Below are 15,158 nucleotides of genomic sequence, written 5' to 3'. Positions count from 1 at the left end.
CTAAAGCAGTAATTTAACAACAAAAAGACAAAGCAGACCTTTTCAGAACATTGTGTTTTATTATCAAAGAAAAAAAAACATTTGAGTCTATACAGATAATTCATGCAGGACACTGGGTCCTGAGGATCAGGATTGAAAATCAATGCACAGATTTAAGGGGCTTTTAGTTCATCTCTGGCTCAAGCATTTTTAAATCTCAACACAAGCTTTCTGTTGATATTCTCTGATTTGCAAAATTTTAGCACCAGACCCTGTAAAGTGACTTGACAGTGCACCGTCATCTTTTGTGTTGAGTCATCGAGTGGTGCTTCTGCGATGCTCTCTTCTAATTTCGGTCCCTCTCTCACGCCAGGCCGTACTTGGAGGAACCGCGCAACGTCATTGTTCACAAAGGTGCCGAGCCTCTGGGCATCTCTATTGTGAGCGGGGAGAACGGAGGAATCTTTGTTTCAAAAGTTACTGGAGGGAGCATCGCCCACCAGGCAGGGTTGGAGTACGGAGACCAATTACTGGAGGTAAGAACATCTTGCCGAATGCCACAGGTTGTATCTCCAGGCTGTAAAAATAAGTTTTTTTTCAGATACATGATAGAAAGCAAACTTATAGTTTTTATGTGATTATTTATTTGGTTTTCTAGGAACCAACCTGCATTAATTGCATTAATTTTTTAAGCTGGTTTATATTTGTACTTTTTTTTTCTTTTGAACTCCTCGTTCAATCCATTCCATAAATCTACTCCACACACTAATGAACAAAAACTCCTTTTTGATGATTCTAATAATTTGTGCCTCATGTGTATTAAAAAAGAAAAATGCTGAATATTCATGAGTAACTTTTGACATGACCATAAATTTGTAGAGCAGGAATTTTTTTTTGCATGATCCAAACCCCTGACAGTTATCACAAACTTCTTCTCCCCCAAAGCAGCTCTAATCATTTATAGGCACACACTCTGCTTCAGTCTCGCAGCCTTTGGCCTCATCGTTTTCTCTATTATTATACCTTTTCCTCTTTATCAGTTCAATGGTATCAACTTGCGGAATGCTACAGAACAGCAAGCTCGTCTCATCATTGGACAGCAGTGCGACACCATCACCATCATGGCCCAGTACAACCCACATATGTACCAGCTAGGCAACCACTCTCGCTCCAGGTAAAATTGTTCTCTGTTGTTTTTTATTCTTTTTTTTTTTTTTTTGCTTTAAATATGTCTTTTGAGACTTTTTCCAGAAATCCATGTGCTATACTTTCCTTCATAAATAAAAGGTGAAATAATATTTAAATATGTTTTGTAGAGCAGTGTTTTAGAGATGTAAAGCTTGGTAAGATTCACAAAATTTAGCTGAGATCTTTTTTTCTTAGATGCTTGATTTCATTAAGACACATTTAAGCTTTGGAGACAGTCTGAGTCTTTTTACAGTCAATCAGACCTGAAGCTCTTCCCTTTGAACTGCAGTCCTGTCCGAACCCCCCACCCCCACCTCCTCTTCTCCCGCCAATAATACAGCTTGAATGGCTGGCCTAGTTGAAGCCTTCGGGGAATTTGTTGGCGCAGAAAGGGATCCAGATGGATTTTGCCACAGCGCTCCCTTTTATTTGCTTGATTTTCAAACTATTAACTCAAATTCAATTCTTCATCTTTTCTGCAAATTCAAATATTTGAGAAACTGCCCCACATTGCAAAAGCAATCACCGAGGCGCAAAGCCATAAATGATTAAATATGAGTTAAACCAGGCAGCTGATGAGCTCTTGTGTTTCTTACTGAAAGTCTACATTAGGAATTTCTGGCCCTCATTACCAGTAGATAAGTTTGTATTATTGCAATACACACCTTAAGGGTTGCAAAACAAGTTTGTTGCAGTATTTATGCTTTTCATTCATTTTTGGTTTATTGCCAAATGTATATATTTGTAGTGTTTTATTTATTGCTATTTGTGATCCACTTCATACTAAAGTGCCATTTGTCCCAACTTGAGGGCAAATTAAGAGCTTAGCTATTCTATTCTATTCAGCTGAAATCTCTTTTTCTTTCCCTGCAGTTCCCGTCTCGAGCCCTCAGTCAGCGCTCAGTCAACCCCACAGGGGAGCGGGACTGCAACTCCAGACAGTCACCCTGCTATTGATACGCTCAGCGAGCAGGACGAGGGCACGCTCACCCCATCCTCCAAGCAGACCACTCCTACTACCAGCCCCAACAGTTTTGTCAGGTAAACATGTAAAAAAAAAAAAGAAAAAAAAAAAAAAAAGCTGAGCTAAAATATTCTCTGCCTGAAGAAAAATGTGATGAAACAAACCTTACTAGAACCTGAAAGCGTCTCCTGTCCTCCTCCAGAGTGCCGCCTGAGAGCAACAAGAAGGTCGGTGAGCCCCGACTTGTGACGGTCCACAGGCCTGGGGTGGAGGTGGGCGTTACTCTCTGCGGAGGGAACCTGCGGGGCGTCTACATAGAGAGTCTGGATGAGGACAGCCCTGCAAGAGGTCCAGAGGGGCTTAATCCCGGGGATCTCATCCTAGAGGTACTAACATGTATTCGCAGTATTTTATGCTGCTGTCAAAGACTTTCTGTTTTGGAAACACTGGGTGTTTTCAGGTGAGAATTGGGGATTTTGATCTGTTTTTTTTTTTTCTTCAGCAGTATGCAGATCTTGCTCCATACCTGCTGCAGAAGCTGCAGCTTTTCAGTCCCTTCAGCCCTAATAAGCTTTGTGTTTCCTCCGCTGCTGCTTTCCATCATGTCATTGTATCTCATTGATCTGCTCAGTCTCATTCCACATTGGTAATCTTTCTAGAACACCACAAATTCTTGCTAGACGTTTCCTGGCATGCTCCTACTTAAGCTCTCAACCACAGAGAGTCTGCTGTGGAAATTGCAATGCAGCTCTGTCATCAGACCGCACAGCTTCACACCGTCCTTCAATCTCCTTGTTTGTTTTCCTCCCTCATGCGTGGCACAAATCAATACTGCGACACTTTAATGGCGCTGAAAGCTTGGAGGAAATGTGGCTATTTACTAGCGGAGCCTTCACAGTCGGGAGGAAATTGTTTTTTTGCAGTCATCAGTTTTCTGAGTTTTATATTTTTGTGACGCAACGCTCTCCCTGGTCTGCGTTTTCGTTGCAACTTTGTTTCGCTTTGTGATTTCCTCTCTCTCAGTACAACTTGGTGAACATGAAGAATAAGACGGCTGAAGAGGTGTACGTTGAGATGCTGAAACCCGCAGAGACGGTGACGTTAAAGGTGCAACATCGGCCTGACGATTTCAGCACGGTCAAAGACGCACCCGGAGACGGCTTTTATATTCGGTGCGTATTTACACGAACAACGGAGCGTCTCAATATAGTTGACTATCTTTGAAAAGTCATAGTTTTCCAGTAGTTCATTTCAAAAATCTATATAGCACGTATATGCGTTACACAGAGTGATGCATTTTCTTTTATTCTTTTATTTAAAGCTATTGTAAGCTACCTCAGTAGTTTGAAATGTAATATTAATGCATATAAAATCATGGAGAGGATGCTACACTTGACCTCTGTTCAGCAGACGGTTATTGGCGGCAAAAGTTAGTGAAGGTGGGTGGAAGGAAAAAAAAGTGAAAGGAAAAATAAGTACTCCACTGTGGTGTCATGTACAACTGTGGACTATGTTTATGGGTCTTAAATAATATTCTAATTATATGAGAAATTAGATTACAGAGATTACAGTTAATTATTTAACTGTAATTATCAGATTTATCAGAAATAAATCCTTGAAATGCATCACTCTGCATTTAATCTATTTTACATTTATTTGTATTTATTTTACATTTTACGTTGTTGTTTGGGCTTTCTTTAATACCGCACAGGAATGGACCTCAACCAAGCAGCAGCAGCAGCTTTATTGCTCTCTGTTATGCTATACATAGCCTCCAGAGCTCTTCGGACAGTTTGTCCCATTCTCACCGAGCCAATTATGTCCCAGATCCGTTGTGTTACCGCAGCGACTCTCAACTTGCCACCGCTTAAGGTCGTCTAATCCTTTTCGTCCTCGTTGACGAAAAGCGTCGCACTAAATTCAAAAGTAGACTGCAACTTTGAATCGGTTCGCCTTTATTCTCGGTTTGTTTCCACAGCTGCCACAGTCACTCGTCAAATAGACAGGCAGGTTTGTGATGTCATCTGCAGTAAATACACTCAGCTTGCCTGGCTGACACAGATAGGCTGCTTGGGAATAACTTACGAGCCTCGAGCAAGACAAAGAAAAGGCCTTTGGTGTCGCTAGATAAACTTGCTCTGCACCTCCTTTGTCATCCTACTTCTGCACTGAAGATCCTTAATCTGGTTCTCCTCATACCTCGTCTCCTCTCCCATTTTTATCAGCTTCACGCTCCTCGTCTTGCCCTCCTACCGCCCTTCTCTTAATAACTCCCTATCTATCTTTGTCTCTGCCTCCCAACAGAGCACTTTACGACAGGGTGGGGGAGGCTGAAGGAGACCTCAGTTTTAAGAAGGATGACATCCTTTATGTGGATGAGTCGTTACCAAAGGGCAGCTTTGGGACCTGGATGGCCTGGCAGCTAGATGAGAACGCACAGCAGATCCAGAGAGGACAGATCCCCAGCAAATACATGTGGGTGGAAAAAAAAACAAAAACAAAAAAAAAAAAAACTGTAGTGCGACTTACTGGAGATGCACCAATCAGGAGGTTTTTGACTTCTTTTTAAACACTTATTTTGTATTGCTTAGTTTTTATTTTATTTTATTTTAATTTTAATCATAATCAACAAATTACTTTCTTAATTTACTTTTTGGATAAGGTGTTTCACAATTCTTAAACAAGATTTCACCATTTCCAAACAAAAATGAGTAAGGAGTTGACATTTGAAACCTTTGTGTCTGTAGCCATAGCAACATTTATGGCTGTTGTAAAACAGAGCAGATTACCTGGGAAGAAAAACGTATGTCCGTTTAAATCCAACCAAAGAGATCTGGTGTAGCTGAATGGTCAAAAGTAAGACGTTCAGCTCCAACATGCCTCTGTAGGATGTTTTTCTAGAAGCTCCTTGCACCTTTGTTGATTCCTTGAAGGTTTTTTCTTTTGTTCTTATGGTTTGTTTTAAACACTCCATTGAGACTGAAAACGGCTAACTTTGAGGCCTCTTCCCTCAGTAACAACTTCAACTCTGAAGAGTGTTATTGCATGTGTAACCCAGAAGCACATGGTGTGGTGCAAATCGATTCTGTTTCTAGTCTCTGACCATTCAAGTGCATCTCTAGTAACGACACACATATTGCTGCAGCCCTTGAACTATACGAGGTTTTTAGTTTGGAGACCTTTAGAGAGAATGTTTTGGGGTTTTTTTTGTGTGTGTGCGTGTGTGTGTGTGTGTGTGTGATGTAGGATGGACCAAGAGTTTTATCGCAGACACAGTGTGACAGAAATGAAGGAAGATTCCAGCAAGACCCTCTCTGCAGCCGCCCGCCGATCGTTTTTCAGGAGGAAACAGAAACACAAGCGCAGCAGCTCCAAAGACAGTAAAGAGATGGTGGCTCTGGACACCATCAGCACTGATTCCATCCCCTTCCTGGATGGTGAGGGGAAAATTGATGGAATTATGGGTAGAAATAGAAAGAGGCTTTATATCTAACCTTTTTTTATTTTTTATTTTTTTCCCCAGACTGTGTGAGCCTGGCATACCAGCGAGTCCAGAAGGTGGAGTGCACCTCTCCTCGACCGGTACTGGTACTCGGGCCTCTCAGCGACCCGGTCAAGGAAATGCTGGTTAAAGAATCTCCTGGGAAGTTCTGCAGATGCCTGCTGGGTGAGATGCCCTCATCCAGATGTTTCACTTTTTAATAAGAAGGGAAAACAATACATGACCCTTAAGGTTTCTGACCAGAGGGATGAGACTGGACCGACATTTAATTTTCCATCGTATCAATGGTTTTCGTTTTTGTCACGTCTGCAGAGGTGATGAAGGCCTCGCAGCAGGCCATCGAACGCGGTGTCAAAGATTGCCTCTTTATCGATTACAAGCGCAGGAGTGGACACTTTGATGTCACCACTGTTGCTTCTATAAAGGAAATAACAGATAAGGTAACACCTTTTCCTTTCTTGTCTATCAGGAGTCCAGCGGCTTTTATCTGCACTTAATCTCTGCTTTTGCTCATAAATCAAGATTACTGCTCATCAGTCTTGGATTCTGTTGAATTCATATTTATGGTGGTGACAGAAACTTTACAGTTTTTTTTTGTTTATTGTAAAATTACAGGGCTGTCACTGTTTGCTTGACATCGCCCCGCACGCCATTGAGAGGCTCCACAGTGTTCACATCTATCCTATTGTTGTCTTCATCCGCTACAAAAACGCCAAGCAGATTAAGTAAGTTTCAACCCGCTTCATGACACAGATGGTGGCGACGCCCCTGTCTGCTCTGTGTGGTTAATATAATAGAGCAGAATAAACATTCGCTTGTTCTATTTGATTAAAAATCGTTCATTACATTTTTTTTTTAATACAGTGAGCATATTGCCAAAATGTTTGTCTCCCAAACTGCTGTATTTCATTTGCTTTTTAAGTAGTGGATGGAAAATAATGCATCATTTTCAAAAGTATTTTGAAAAATCTATTCATTCATCAGTCAGTAATTTTAATTGTGGACTATATATTGTGTAATAGCTGTGAGTTTGTAAATGCTTGTTTTAATTGGAGTCACTGGAACTTTTTACACGGATGACTTCAGAAGACGGTTCATTTTAAATCTGCTGCTACACAAAATTAATGAATATAAATCAATCATCTGCTTTATCCTTGCCACAACCAAGGCTTGTTTTAAAACGGCTCCCCAACATGTGTTTATATGGAAAATAACTATTTTTGGCGGTTCTGAAAACAAATTGGAGTAATCAAGCAACAAAAATAATACCACCATTTTTTTTACTTATCCCTGACATGTTAGACAAAATTTCACATTATTAACTTTGCTGAGGTTTTTTTTTTTTTTTTTTTTTTTTTTAATGGAGAACTCTGAAGGTCAGGGAGTTTAAGTAACAATGCACTTTACCTCATATCAAAACACTAATTTTAACTTCTGTATTGAAATGTTTTAAGTGTTTAGATTCTTAATTTAAAATAACATTTTGTTGTAAATTGACACCCAATTTTGACCATCGTCTGTTTATATTGTTTTTTCCTCACAGGGAACAGAAGGATCCAATTTTTCTGCGGGACAAAGTATCTCAAAAACATTCCAAGGAGCAATTTGAAAGCGCGCAGAAAATAGAACAAGAATACAGCAAATTTTTCACAGGTGTGTATGCAGTCGGTAAACAAAAACAAACTTAAAAATAAGACGGAACTCAAATATCTTCATGTTTGTGTGATGTGATCAATGATCCGTCAGCTTTAAACAGTTCCTTTTATTCTTTTCAGGTATTGTCCAAGGCGGCAACCTCCCGTACATTTGCACTCAGATCACCACTATAGTTGATCAAGAACAAAGTAAAGTCCTGTGGACTCCACTTGGCTCCCCCTAGAGGAGCCTGGCCGCCACTACAGCGAGCCGTGGCTCTGCTTTTCATTCCCCAAAACACTAATTAACTCTTTCACACTTTACCAATAGGTACACTACCATGAGCTAGTTGTGTAAATTATTGATATATATATTTTTTATTTCGTCTTTGTTATGTTTTATAATCGGTCTCCTTTATCTCTGACGTACTCTGAAGCAGGTTGGTAGCATTGCATATTAACGTTAAGGTTTAATCAGTCTTCCCTGAGGATTCTGTCGGTGTGTTCGTTATGCTGCATTGTCTGTTTACAGTTCTGAGATAAGTCCTGAATATTGGTGTTCGATATTTGATGCGAGTGTCCCTTGACCATAAACCTCAACACTAATGAAGTTCTGCCGCTCCTGACATTTGTGGTTTCCCTACAAATATGCACCCATTTGACGATGACTGACAACTAATTATAATTTATTTTCATTTTATTTCTTTATCGTGCACATGGTGGTTTTGAGAAGCGAGAACGCAGCTTTACGATGAAACCGCAACTTTCTGCAGAGGTGAATTGTGGTTTGTAGCAGTGATATGGAAGTGGAATACCAGCGTCAAGATCAGTCATGACATTTCTTCAACAATGCAAATCAATGCATTTCACCCTTTTAACAAATGTAGCAGTGGGTTCAACGAAGCCGCTTGCCAACAATCTCATGTTTCACTCTATGCATAGTTCCCATAGCAGCCGGGTGTGTGGACAGACAGTAGGCCTTTCAGAAGTGCCTTTACACTAGAATATTAATCTGAAACCAACCGTGGGTCATTTAACACTAATTAAGACCCGTTTTAGATTCCTTTCAAAAGTTCACCGTAACCTGTTGACAAATGATGAAGGGGCTGATCAGAGACCAGCACAGTTTTAAGCAAACAGCAATGGTGAGACTTTGAAGTTAGGCCGACACGGCGGCCAAAAGGTTAACTCCTCAGAATGCACTCCAGGTTCAGACTAACCACTGTGTAACTCATTCTGTTGCTTTAACACTTATTTAACAATATAGAGTATGCCACATATATGTAGTATGCAGCTAAATCTGGGAAGAAAACGTATATAACTATATATTCCATGTATTGTCACTTGGTAATACTCCTACAAGCGTTTAGCAGTCATGTCACACCTCAACAGGTTAAGAACATGTTTTATGTTTTTTTGGGATGGGGGTTTTCCCTTGTGGTTGGTTGTCAGTCACTTCTCACCACACAATTTAAAGACACGCTACAAAGCACCTTTAGGGATTTTCCTCAAACCTCTTTAAATGTTAGTGACTTTTAACTGTTATTTGTTCTTTTTTTTCCCCCTCTATTATTCAGGATGCAAAAAATAAACCCCAAAAAATGACCCTTATTAAAGCTATATTCTATATTTTATTGTGCCAAAATCCACTGAAACACCTTTATCCTCATATAATAACCTATATTTCCTTTTTGCACATGTTTATCTGTGAACCCTAAACATGTTACTGTTCTTGTGTTTCCAGCATACTACAAATAGGTACTATAATTTCTACTGTAACTAATTCATGTTTTTATGTTTCACATCAGTTCCTTACATTTCATTGTTGGCCTTTGTTTTTATTTCTTGATTTAAAAAAAAAAAAAAAAAGGATCACTTCTTATTTGAGTTATTAAAAAGGGATTTGTCCTTGCACATTTTTAATGCAAATTTGTCCTTGAGTGTGACTATTGGGCTAAAGGAAAAAGAAGCAAATTGTAATGTTGCTATTTTTCTGAGTAGTTAGGGTAAACCAACTTTAGAGTGAGATGCAACATAAGATGCCTGTCTAGAAAAAAAAAGTGTTTAGATGCCAGGTACTGATTGAACTCTTTCATTAAAAGAATGTCATTTGTATGTTGAAGCATTAACATGAGAATAAACTCATTTTCTGTATCACAACACAGGCTCAGTCTGTATCTCAGTCTTGTCTTCTATTCTACTGAAAAAGGTTGTGTAAAATGTCCCGTATTTTCAACAAGCTGTTGTGTCAACTAATATAAAACGCGGGTTGGATCGGGATGAAGAGAAAATGTTTGAGTCCTCTGAATTGCTAAAGGACAAAAAGCCCAGTCCATGTCAATAGAAAAAGGTGCTGATAAAATGCTATCAGTGGCAAAGATTAGATAAGGAAGGTGTGACATAATCTCTGTGGATCTTGGAGAGCTAAATGTGACCTTTTCTGAAAGAGAAAATGGAGGAGCGGGGGGTAGACGGCAGAGGACACACTGGTTCTGTCCCCCAGGAATTGCTGCCATTTTTTTTTAAATCTCCTCCCACTTAAAATCTTTTAAGCTCTAAGCAAAAAATAATACTAATCTTACATCCCAAGTACAGTATATAGGTTAACTGTATATTAGTCACATAAGTAGCTGTGGCTACTTATATGATCCAAATTTTCTGCTCCCCATTTACACAATCTCTTAAGATTGCATACCAGTATGCAGTTTTTTTTTCTTGTAAATGCCCCGTGCTTAGTTTGTATTTAATCGTGCTGGAACTGGAAAAATCTTTTGTTGGAGCAAATTCTAAAGGTTTCAAAAAAGCAAACGAGAAACACTTTGCATCTACAAGTCTTGCATTTATAAAAGGTTCTATGGCATTAGGACAAACTTGAATCTATACTATTGGGGTTCATAGGTCAAAATAAAGTAGTGTTTGTGAGTTGGAGGGAAAGTGATACCTGGTTTGTTTTGTTTTACAAAAAGAAAATCTGAAAATGTGGAGTGTATTTATGTTAAAAACTTTGTAGGTCAGTCTTCACGCAATTGCAGCTTACAGGGATATATCTCTACCAGAGCAAAGGTTTGGTTGTTTGTGGAACCGCTCAACTTTCAGTCCCACTGCAATATTCTGTCACAAATTCTTACTTGGAATCAAGTATGAAATTTGACTATGCTTTTAATTATGCATTCCATTATTGCTCTGTGTTTATGTTGATGGAAAATGAACGTCTGTCCAAGACTTGACTCGTATGATACCCCAGACAGGTTTTCTTCATGCATTGACCTCTAATGCCATCCATCCTACAGTCGTCTCTGACCAGTATAACTGTCCCTGCTGAAGAAAAACAAACCCACAGCATGCTGTCACCACCATGTTAGTGTATTAATTTTCCACAACGTAACATTTTGCTTTCAAGGCCAAAACCTTAATCTGTTTTTTTTTTTTTTATCCGAATCCATTTTTCATATGTGCTGTATCTCCTACATGGACTGTGTCAAACTGCAAATTGAGCTGCTTATTAGTTTTTCAATATAGCCCAGATTTGCGAGATGACGAAAAAAGTAATTATTTACTGCTGCCCCGCGACCTGACTCCAGAGAAGCGGAAGACAATGAATGGATGGAAAAGTAATTATTCTTCAAAATGTCTGTTTATTTCTTTGTTTACTAGATACAAAATGAACTTCATGATGGGGGAAAAAAAAAAAAAAACTCTAGTCTTATATTAACAGGTCCGGTCAGCTGGGAGAACCTGTCTGTAGATCTCAGCCTGGGCCAATTTAAAAATGTACCTCATTTCTTATGAAACCAGGACCGGTGGGGCTTCTTTCATTATGGGTTTCAGTTTGCCGCCAGCAAAATAATACACCAAATTTTCAGAGTAATTAGTTTTCCTGTTGTCAAACATTTCAAGTGAAGTCTCATCAAACAACATAAGATGACCAAAGTGGACCCACAAACGATGTCAGATTTGTGTATTATTAACAGATGTGGTACGTAACTCTGCTTTTCTCCTCATGTCCTACTCCAGCCCAGGTGAGCTACTAACCTGCAGCTTTTAGAGGATGTCCCTTCTCCAACACACCTGAGTCACATGAACGCCTCTGCAGAGCTGAGTGACTTGCTAACGAGGGAATGCATTCGTTAGATTCAGGTGTGTTGGAGCAGGCATCCATCCATCCAAACGGCACCAAAGGTAAGATTACAGAGGCGTTAAAGTGATTGGGTGTTAAGGATTTTGACACAGTTTCTGAAGGACTGAATCCTTGAAGCATGGCTCCAAACCACTTACAAGTCTGCTGCTTACTGTAAAAGTAATGAAAGCAGACAATTATTTTATTTAAAGAAAGCAAGAGGGAATAACAACCAGTGGAGATGACATGGACATCAGGACTGTAGCAGTAATGAGACAAAAATGTAATCTGTAAACCTGTAAGATACCAAAATGTGAGTTTGAGACCGATGGCAAAATAAACCCTAGAGAGATGGTTTCAAAATTGTCAACATTGGGAGTTTCAGTACATGATTGATGCCTATTAATAATTTGGCAAACGGCTCTTCTAGACACAAAATGCCTCCTGCAGCTTGTTTTCCAACAGCTCCTCTGCATAATTTCTACAGCGCACAGGTGTGGAGTTGCAGCTGCACTCTGGCTCTGAGGGGAAGTTGTGCTAAACACAAGTAAATGGTCTTTATTCAGGTGAAGGGGACGGTAACTCTTAGTGTTGCTGAAAATAGAAAATGGTCAGTGGACACTATAGTAATGTGTTGAATCAGATCTGGTAACAAGCAGGTCTGGTAACAAGCTGGCCAATCAGGATAGGAGGGTTGTGTGGCATAACAGAGAAATGGTGAACCATCCTTCTATATATATGTAATCTAAGACGAGTAATGGTAGAGTAATCAAATAAGATTACTGTAAAATTCCTCCTTTTATACACTTCATTAATATGGGTATTGGTGTCACATGACGGTGGCAACATTATCAAAATGAATTTTATTTTTTTTCTCAGCAGTTACAGCTAAGCTGGTCAAAGTTGATGAGAAGATGGATGGAGCTAAATACAGAACAATGCTGGAAGAAAACCTGTTAAACGCTGGAAAAGACTTCAGAGTGGAGGCTGACATGGTTTACAGAAACCTGACAATAATTTCAAGGTTTTGTTTAAGAAGAAAAAAAGTATCCTTATCCTTTCACTTTTATATTTTTATTCCTATTTGTATTGGCCTCTCAGTGGTGAATTAAATGAGACATGAATGAATGAATGCGATAGATAAGCTGTCACACAAAATCACAACGGAGCACATGAATAATTAAGTGAAAAACTAAACCATCCTTGCAAGGCACTGTTTAATTTCTGAGGTTTTAAAAAAAAAATCTGTCAGCATAATTAGTATCAGCTGCTCAGTGTAATTAAGTGTGTTCAGGAAATTGGCTCTTACTTTACTACACTTTTTGTGGAGCTTCATTGCATGTTTGCGTTCTATTTTTCCTCTCTAAAGATGGACTTTCCCCCTCTGTTTATTTGAACAAATGTGTAACAGCATTCTATTTTTTATTTATTTTTTTTACCCGTCTTTCAAATGATAAGTGAATTTTCAGGCCTACAGGAGCATAACAAACATCACTCAGTTTTGAAATCTTAAAAAAAATATTATATTTCCAAATGTTTTTCATCCACTTGGACAGCCTGGAGCTGTGCCATATCTTGCTGGTTGATTGAGCGCCTCTAGCCTGGGGTTAACTCCTCTGAGCGCTGCATGAGTCACATGGTCTCCTGGCCAATAATGTCACAATGAATGACGACCCTCCAGCTGCCTGTCGAGTTCTTTATGGCAAGAACAAGAAACTACCCGGCACCTCCCAATATGAGCCACGTTATCAAATCAAAAAGTGTCTACTTGGGTTTTCCGCATGTCTACAGGAACATTTTGTCTGATGTCACTTAATACTCTCAGGAGAAGGTTGCACAAGGTTTTGGTCACTAATAACATTCTAAATCTGTTGTACTGTTACGTGCAGCTGTGTGGTGCCATGTCCCAATTCCTTATGTCCTCTAAGTCCCCTCCTGCCTGTTTTTAGAAAGAAGTCGGGCCTCAAACCCTTTAGCTGGGGTGTCTGTTTCAAGACAGCTGCTGACAGCTCAACTGAACTTGAGAAGTCTTAAGTCTGACAGAAGGAAGATCGTTGTAGTTGGCGCCTGGGACGCCGTGGCCTTTCTGCGCTCGTGTCGGCTCTTATTGTTGGAGTGTTCGCCTCCTCTCCCTAATTTCAGTCCAGCAGCAGGGATTCAGATGTGGGTTGTTCCTGTGATTCTGGGCGTGTTAGAAATGCCATGCTGTCACAGACCTGCCATCTCGTCTACAATCTTGGGCTTTGGTTCTGCATTATTTGAAATTCTCCCCTGTGACGCTTACGATTAATTTTAATGACTGAATTTTGGCACTGTGAGCATAATTTAAGATATTTTATTGAAGGGAACATAAATTTTTTTTTAAACTTGCTGTTTGTGGTAAATTAATACCAAACATACGGTGCCTTGCAAAATTGTTTACATTCTTAGATATTTATATTATGTCGCTTTACGACCACAAATTTCAATTGATAGACTGGTAATGCAAAGTAGCATGTAATATAGTAGTAAAGCTAACACTACAAATCATCCTAAATGAAGCATATCCATGGAGCCACGTGGCGATGGTGGCGTGATGCTGTGGGTGCTGCTCATCTTCAGTCGAAGGGTTTTTCATATGTTGGAATGGCCTAGTCAGAGTAAATACAAATGCATGTTATGCTTTTCAGATATTATGTTTTTGATCAGTTTTGAAAAGCATGTTTCATTTTCCAATTCTGCACTACTGTTTGTTAGTCTATTGTCTAAACTTGAAGTTTGTGGCAGTGATTTGACAAAGTGAAAATATTCAGAGGTTACAATGCGGAGCAAATCAAACTTTGAAACTCAACCAACTTGTTGCCTTTAGGTTTTGTTCTCACTCCAAAATGTAATATTCAACATGCATCCAAACAGTGGACAGCTACATCGGGACGGATCAGCAGCCTGCTTTATGTGGAGCTAAACCACTCGCACATGGAGTCATAACTCTGAAGAGCTGTAATTCAAATATCGGATTGCCTTACATGTTTTACAGCTCATATCTGCTCCTAGTTTAAATGACAGCCAGCCATTACGGCGAGCTATTTTTGTGGAAGCACTAATATTTCCTTGGTAATAAATTTATTTGATAGCATGCATGTCATACTTGGACGTGTTTTCTTTTCAGAACATTTACGCCTGAGAATGAGTGTTTAAAGACAGAGCTGGTTCAAAATTGTATAGGCAAACCGAGGAGAATTTACATTGAGTGTTAATATTATACTGATAATTGTCTATGTATAAATCCCTATATCATATCTAAATAAGAATATTATCAAATTCAAGTTGAGTTACACGTCAGCTTAACGCCTTTGTAGGCTCATTACATACTCACACATATTTTAGGCATGATCAAAAACTTAAATTTCAGTTTCCCAGAAAATCAAAAATAAAATAAAGAACTTGTTGTCTATATGCCTTGTAAAGATCTCCTTAACTTTTAAATGGGCTTTGCTTCACAGTCATGTTAATACTCCAGTTGTTCCTGTTTGTGAAAAGTCCTTTGTGAAGGCCGTCGCTGATCCAGCTAACGTTTATATTTGGGTCAGGTATGGATAGGAACCAGGCCCCAGACCTGACCAGTTGAAGCTTACTTAATGGACCCATGCTTACTGCCAATAGATGTTTGATACAGAACAACTCTCAGAAACCCCCGTATGGGTCCCTAATGTTTGACGGAGTTTGAACTCGTTTTTATTCTCGGTGACCATTTAAGACTTTCCTGTGGTACCCAATTATTATTATTAAGAATCA

General features: G+C 39.3%; 1 protein-coding gene across 5 annotated transcripts in view; it reads left to right on the top strand.

Annotated features, from left to right (window-relative positions):
• dlg5a (discs, large homolog 5a (Drosophila)) overlaps positions 1-9,427 on the top strand; it is a 44,848-nt gene extending 35,421 nt beyond the window's left edge. For all 5 annotated transcript variants that reach the window (XM_081616126.1, XM_081616125.1, XM_081616128.1 and 2 more), the window contains 12 exons: positions 353-515; positions 1,020-1,153; positions 2,041-2,208; positions 2,334-2,517; positions 3,155-3,303; positions 4,436-4,606; positions 5,378-5,568; positions 5,655-5,798; positions 5,946-6,073; positions 6,249-6,358; positions 7,177-7,286; positions 7,409-9,427. In XM_081616126.1, coding sequence (XP_081472252.1) covers positions 353-515; positions 1,020-1,153; positions 2,041-2,208; positions 2,334-2,517; positions 3,155-3,303; positions 4,436-4,606; positions 5,378-5,568; positions 5,655-5,798; positions 5,946-6,073; positions 6,249-6,358; positions 7,177-7,286; positions 7,409-7,512 — 1,756 coding nt within the window. In that variant the 3' untranslated portion in view covers positions 7,513-9,427. The remainder of the gene's footprint in view (positions 1-352; positions 516-1,019; positions 1,154-2,040; positions 2,209-2,333; positions 2,518-3,154; positions 3,304-4,435; positions 4,607-5,377; positions 5,569-5,654; positions 5,799-5,945; positions 6,074-6,248; positions 6,359-7,176; positions 7,287-7,408) is intronic.
• The last annotated feature ends 5,731 nt before the right edge of the window (positions 9,428-15,158 follow it).

Source organism: Poecilia reticulata, chromosome 15 (assembly GCF_904066995.2).
Source record: "Poecilia reticulata chromosome 15, P_reticulata-male-v2, whole genome shotgun sequence".
Taxonomy (NCBI): domain Eukaryota; kingdom Metazoa; phylum Chordata; class Actinopteri; order Cyprinodontiformes; family Poeciliidae; genus Poecilia; species Poecilia reticulata.
The sequence above is the reverse complement of the archived record's forward strand: the minus strand, read 5'-3'. Positions and strand labels throughout refer to the sequence as shown.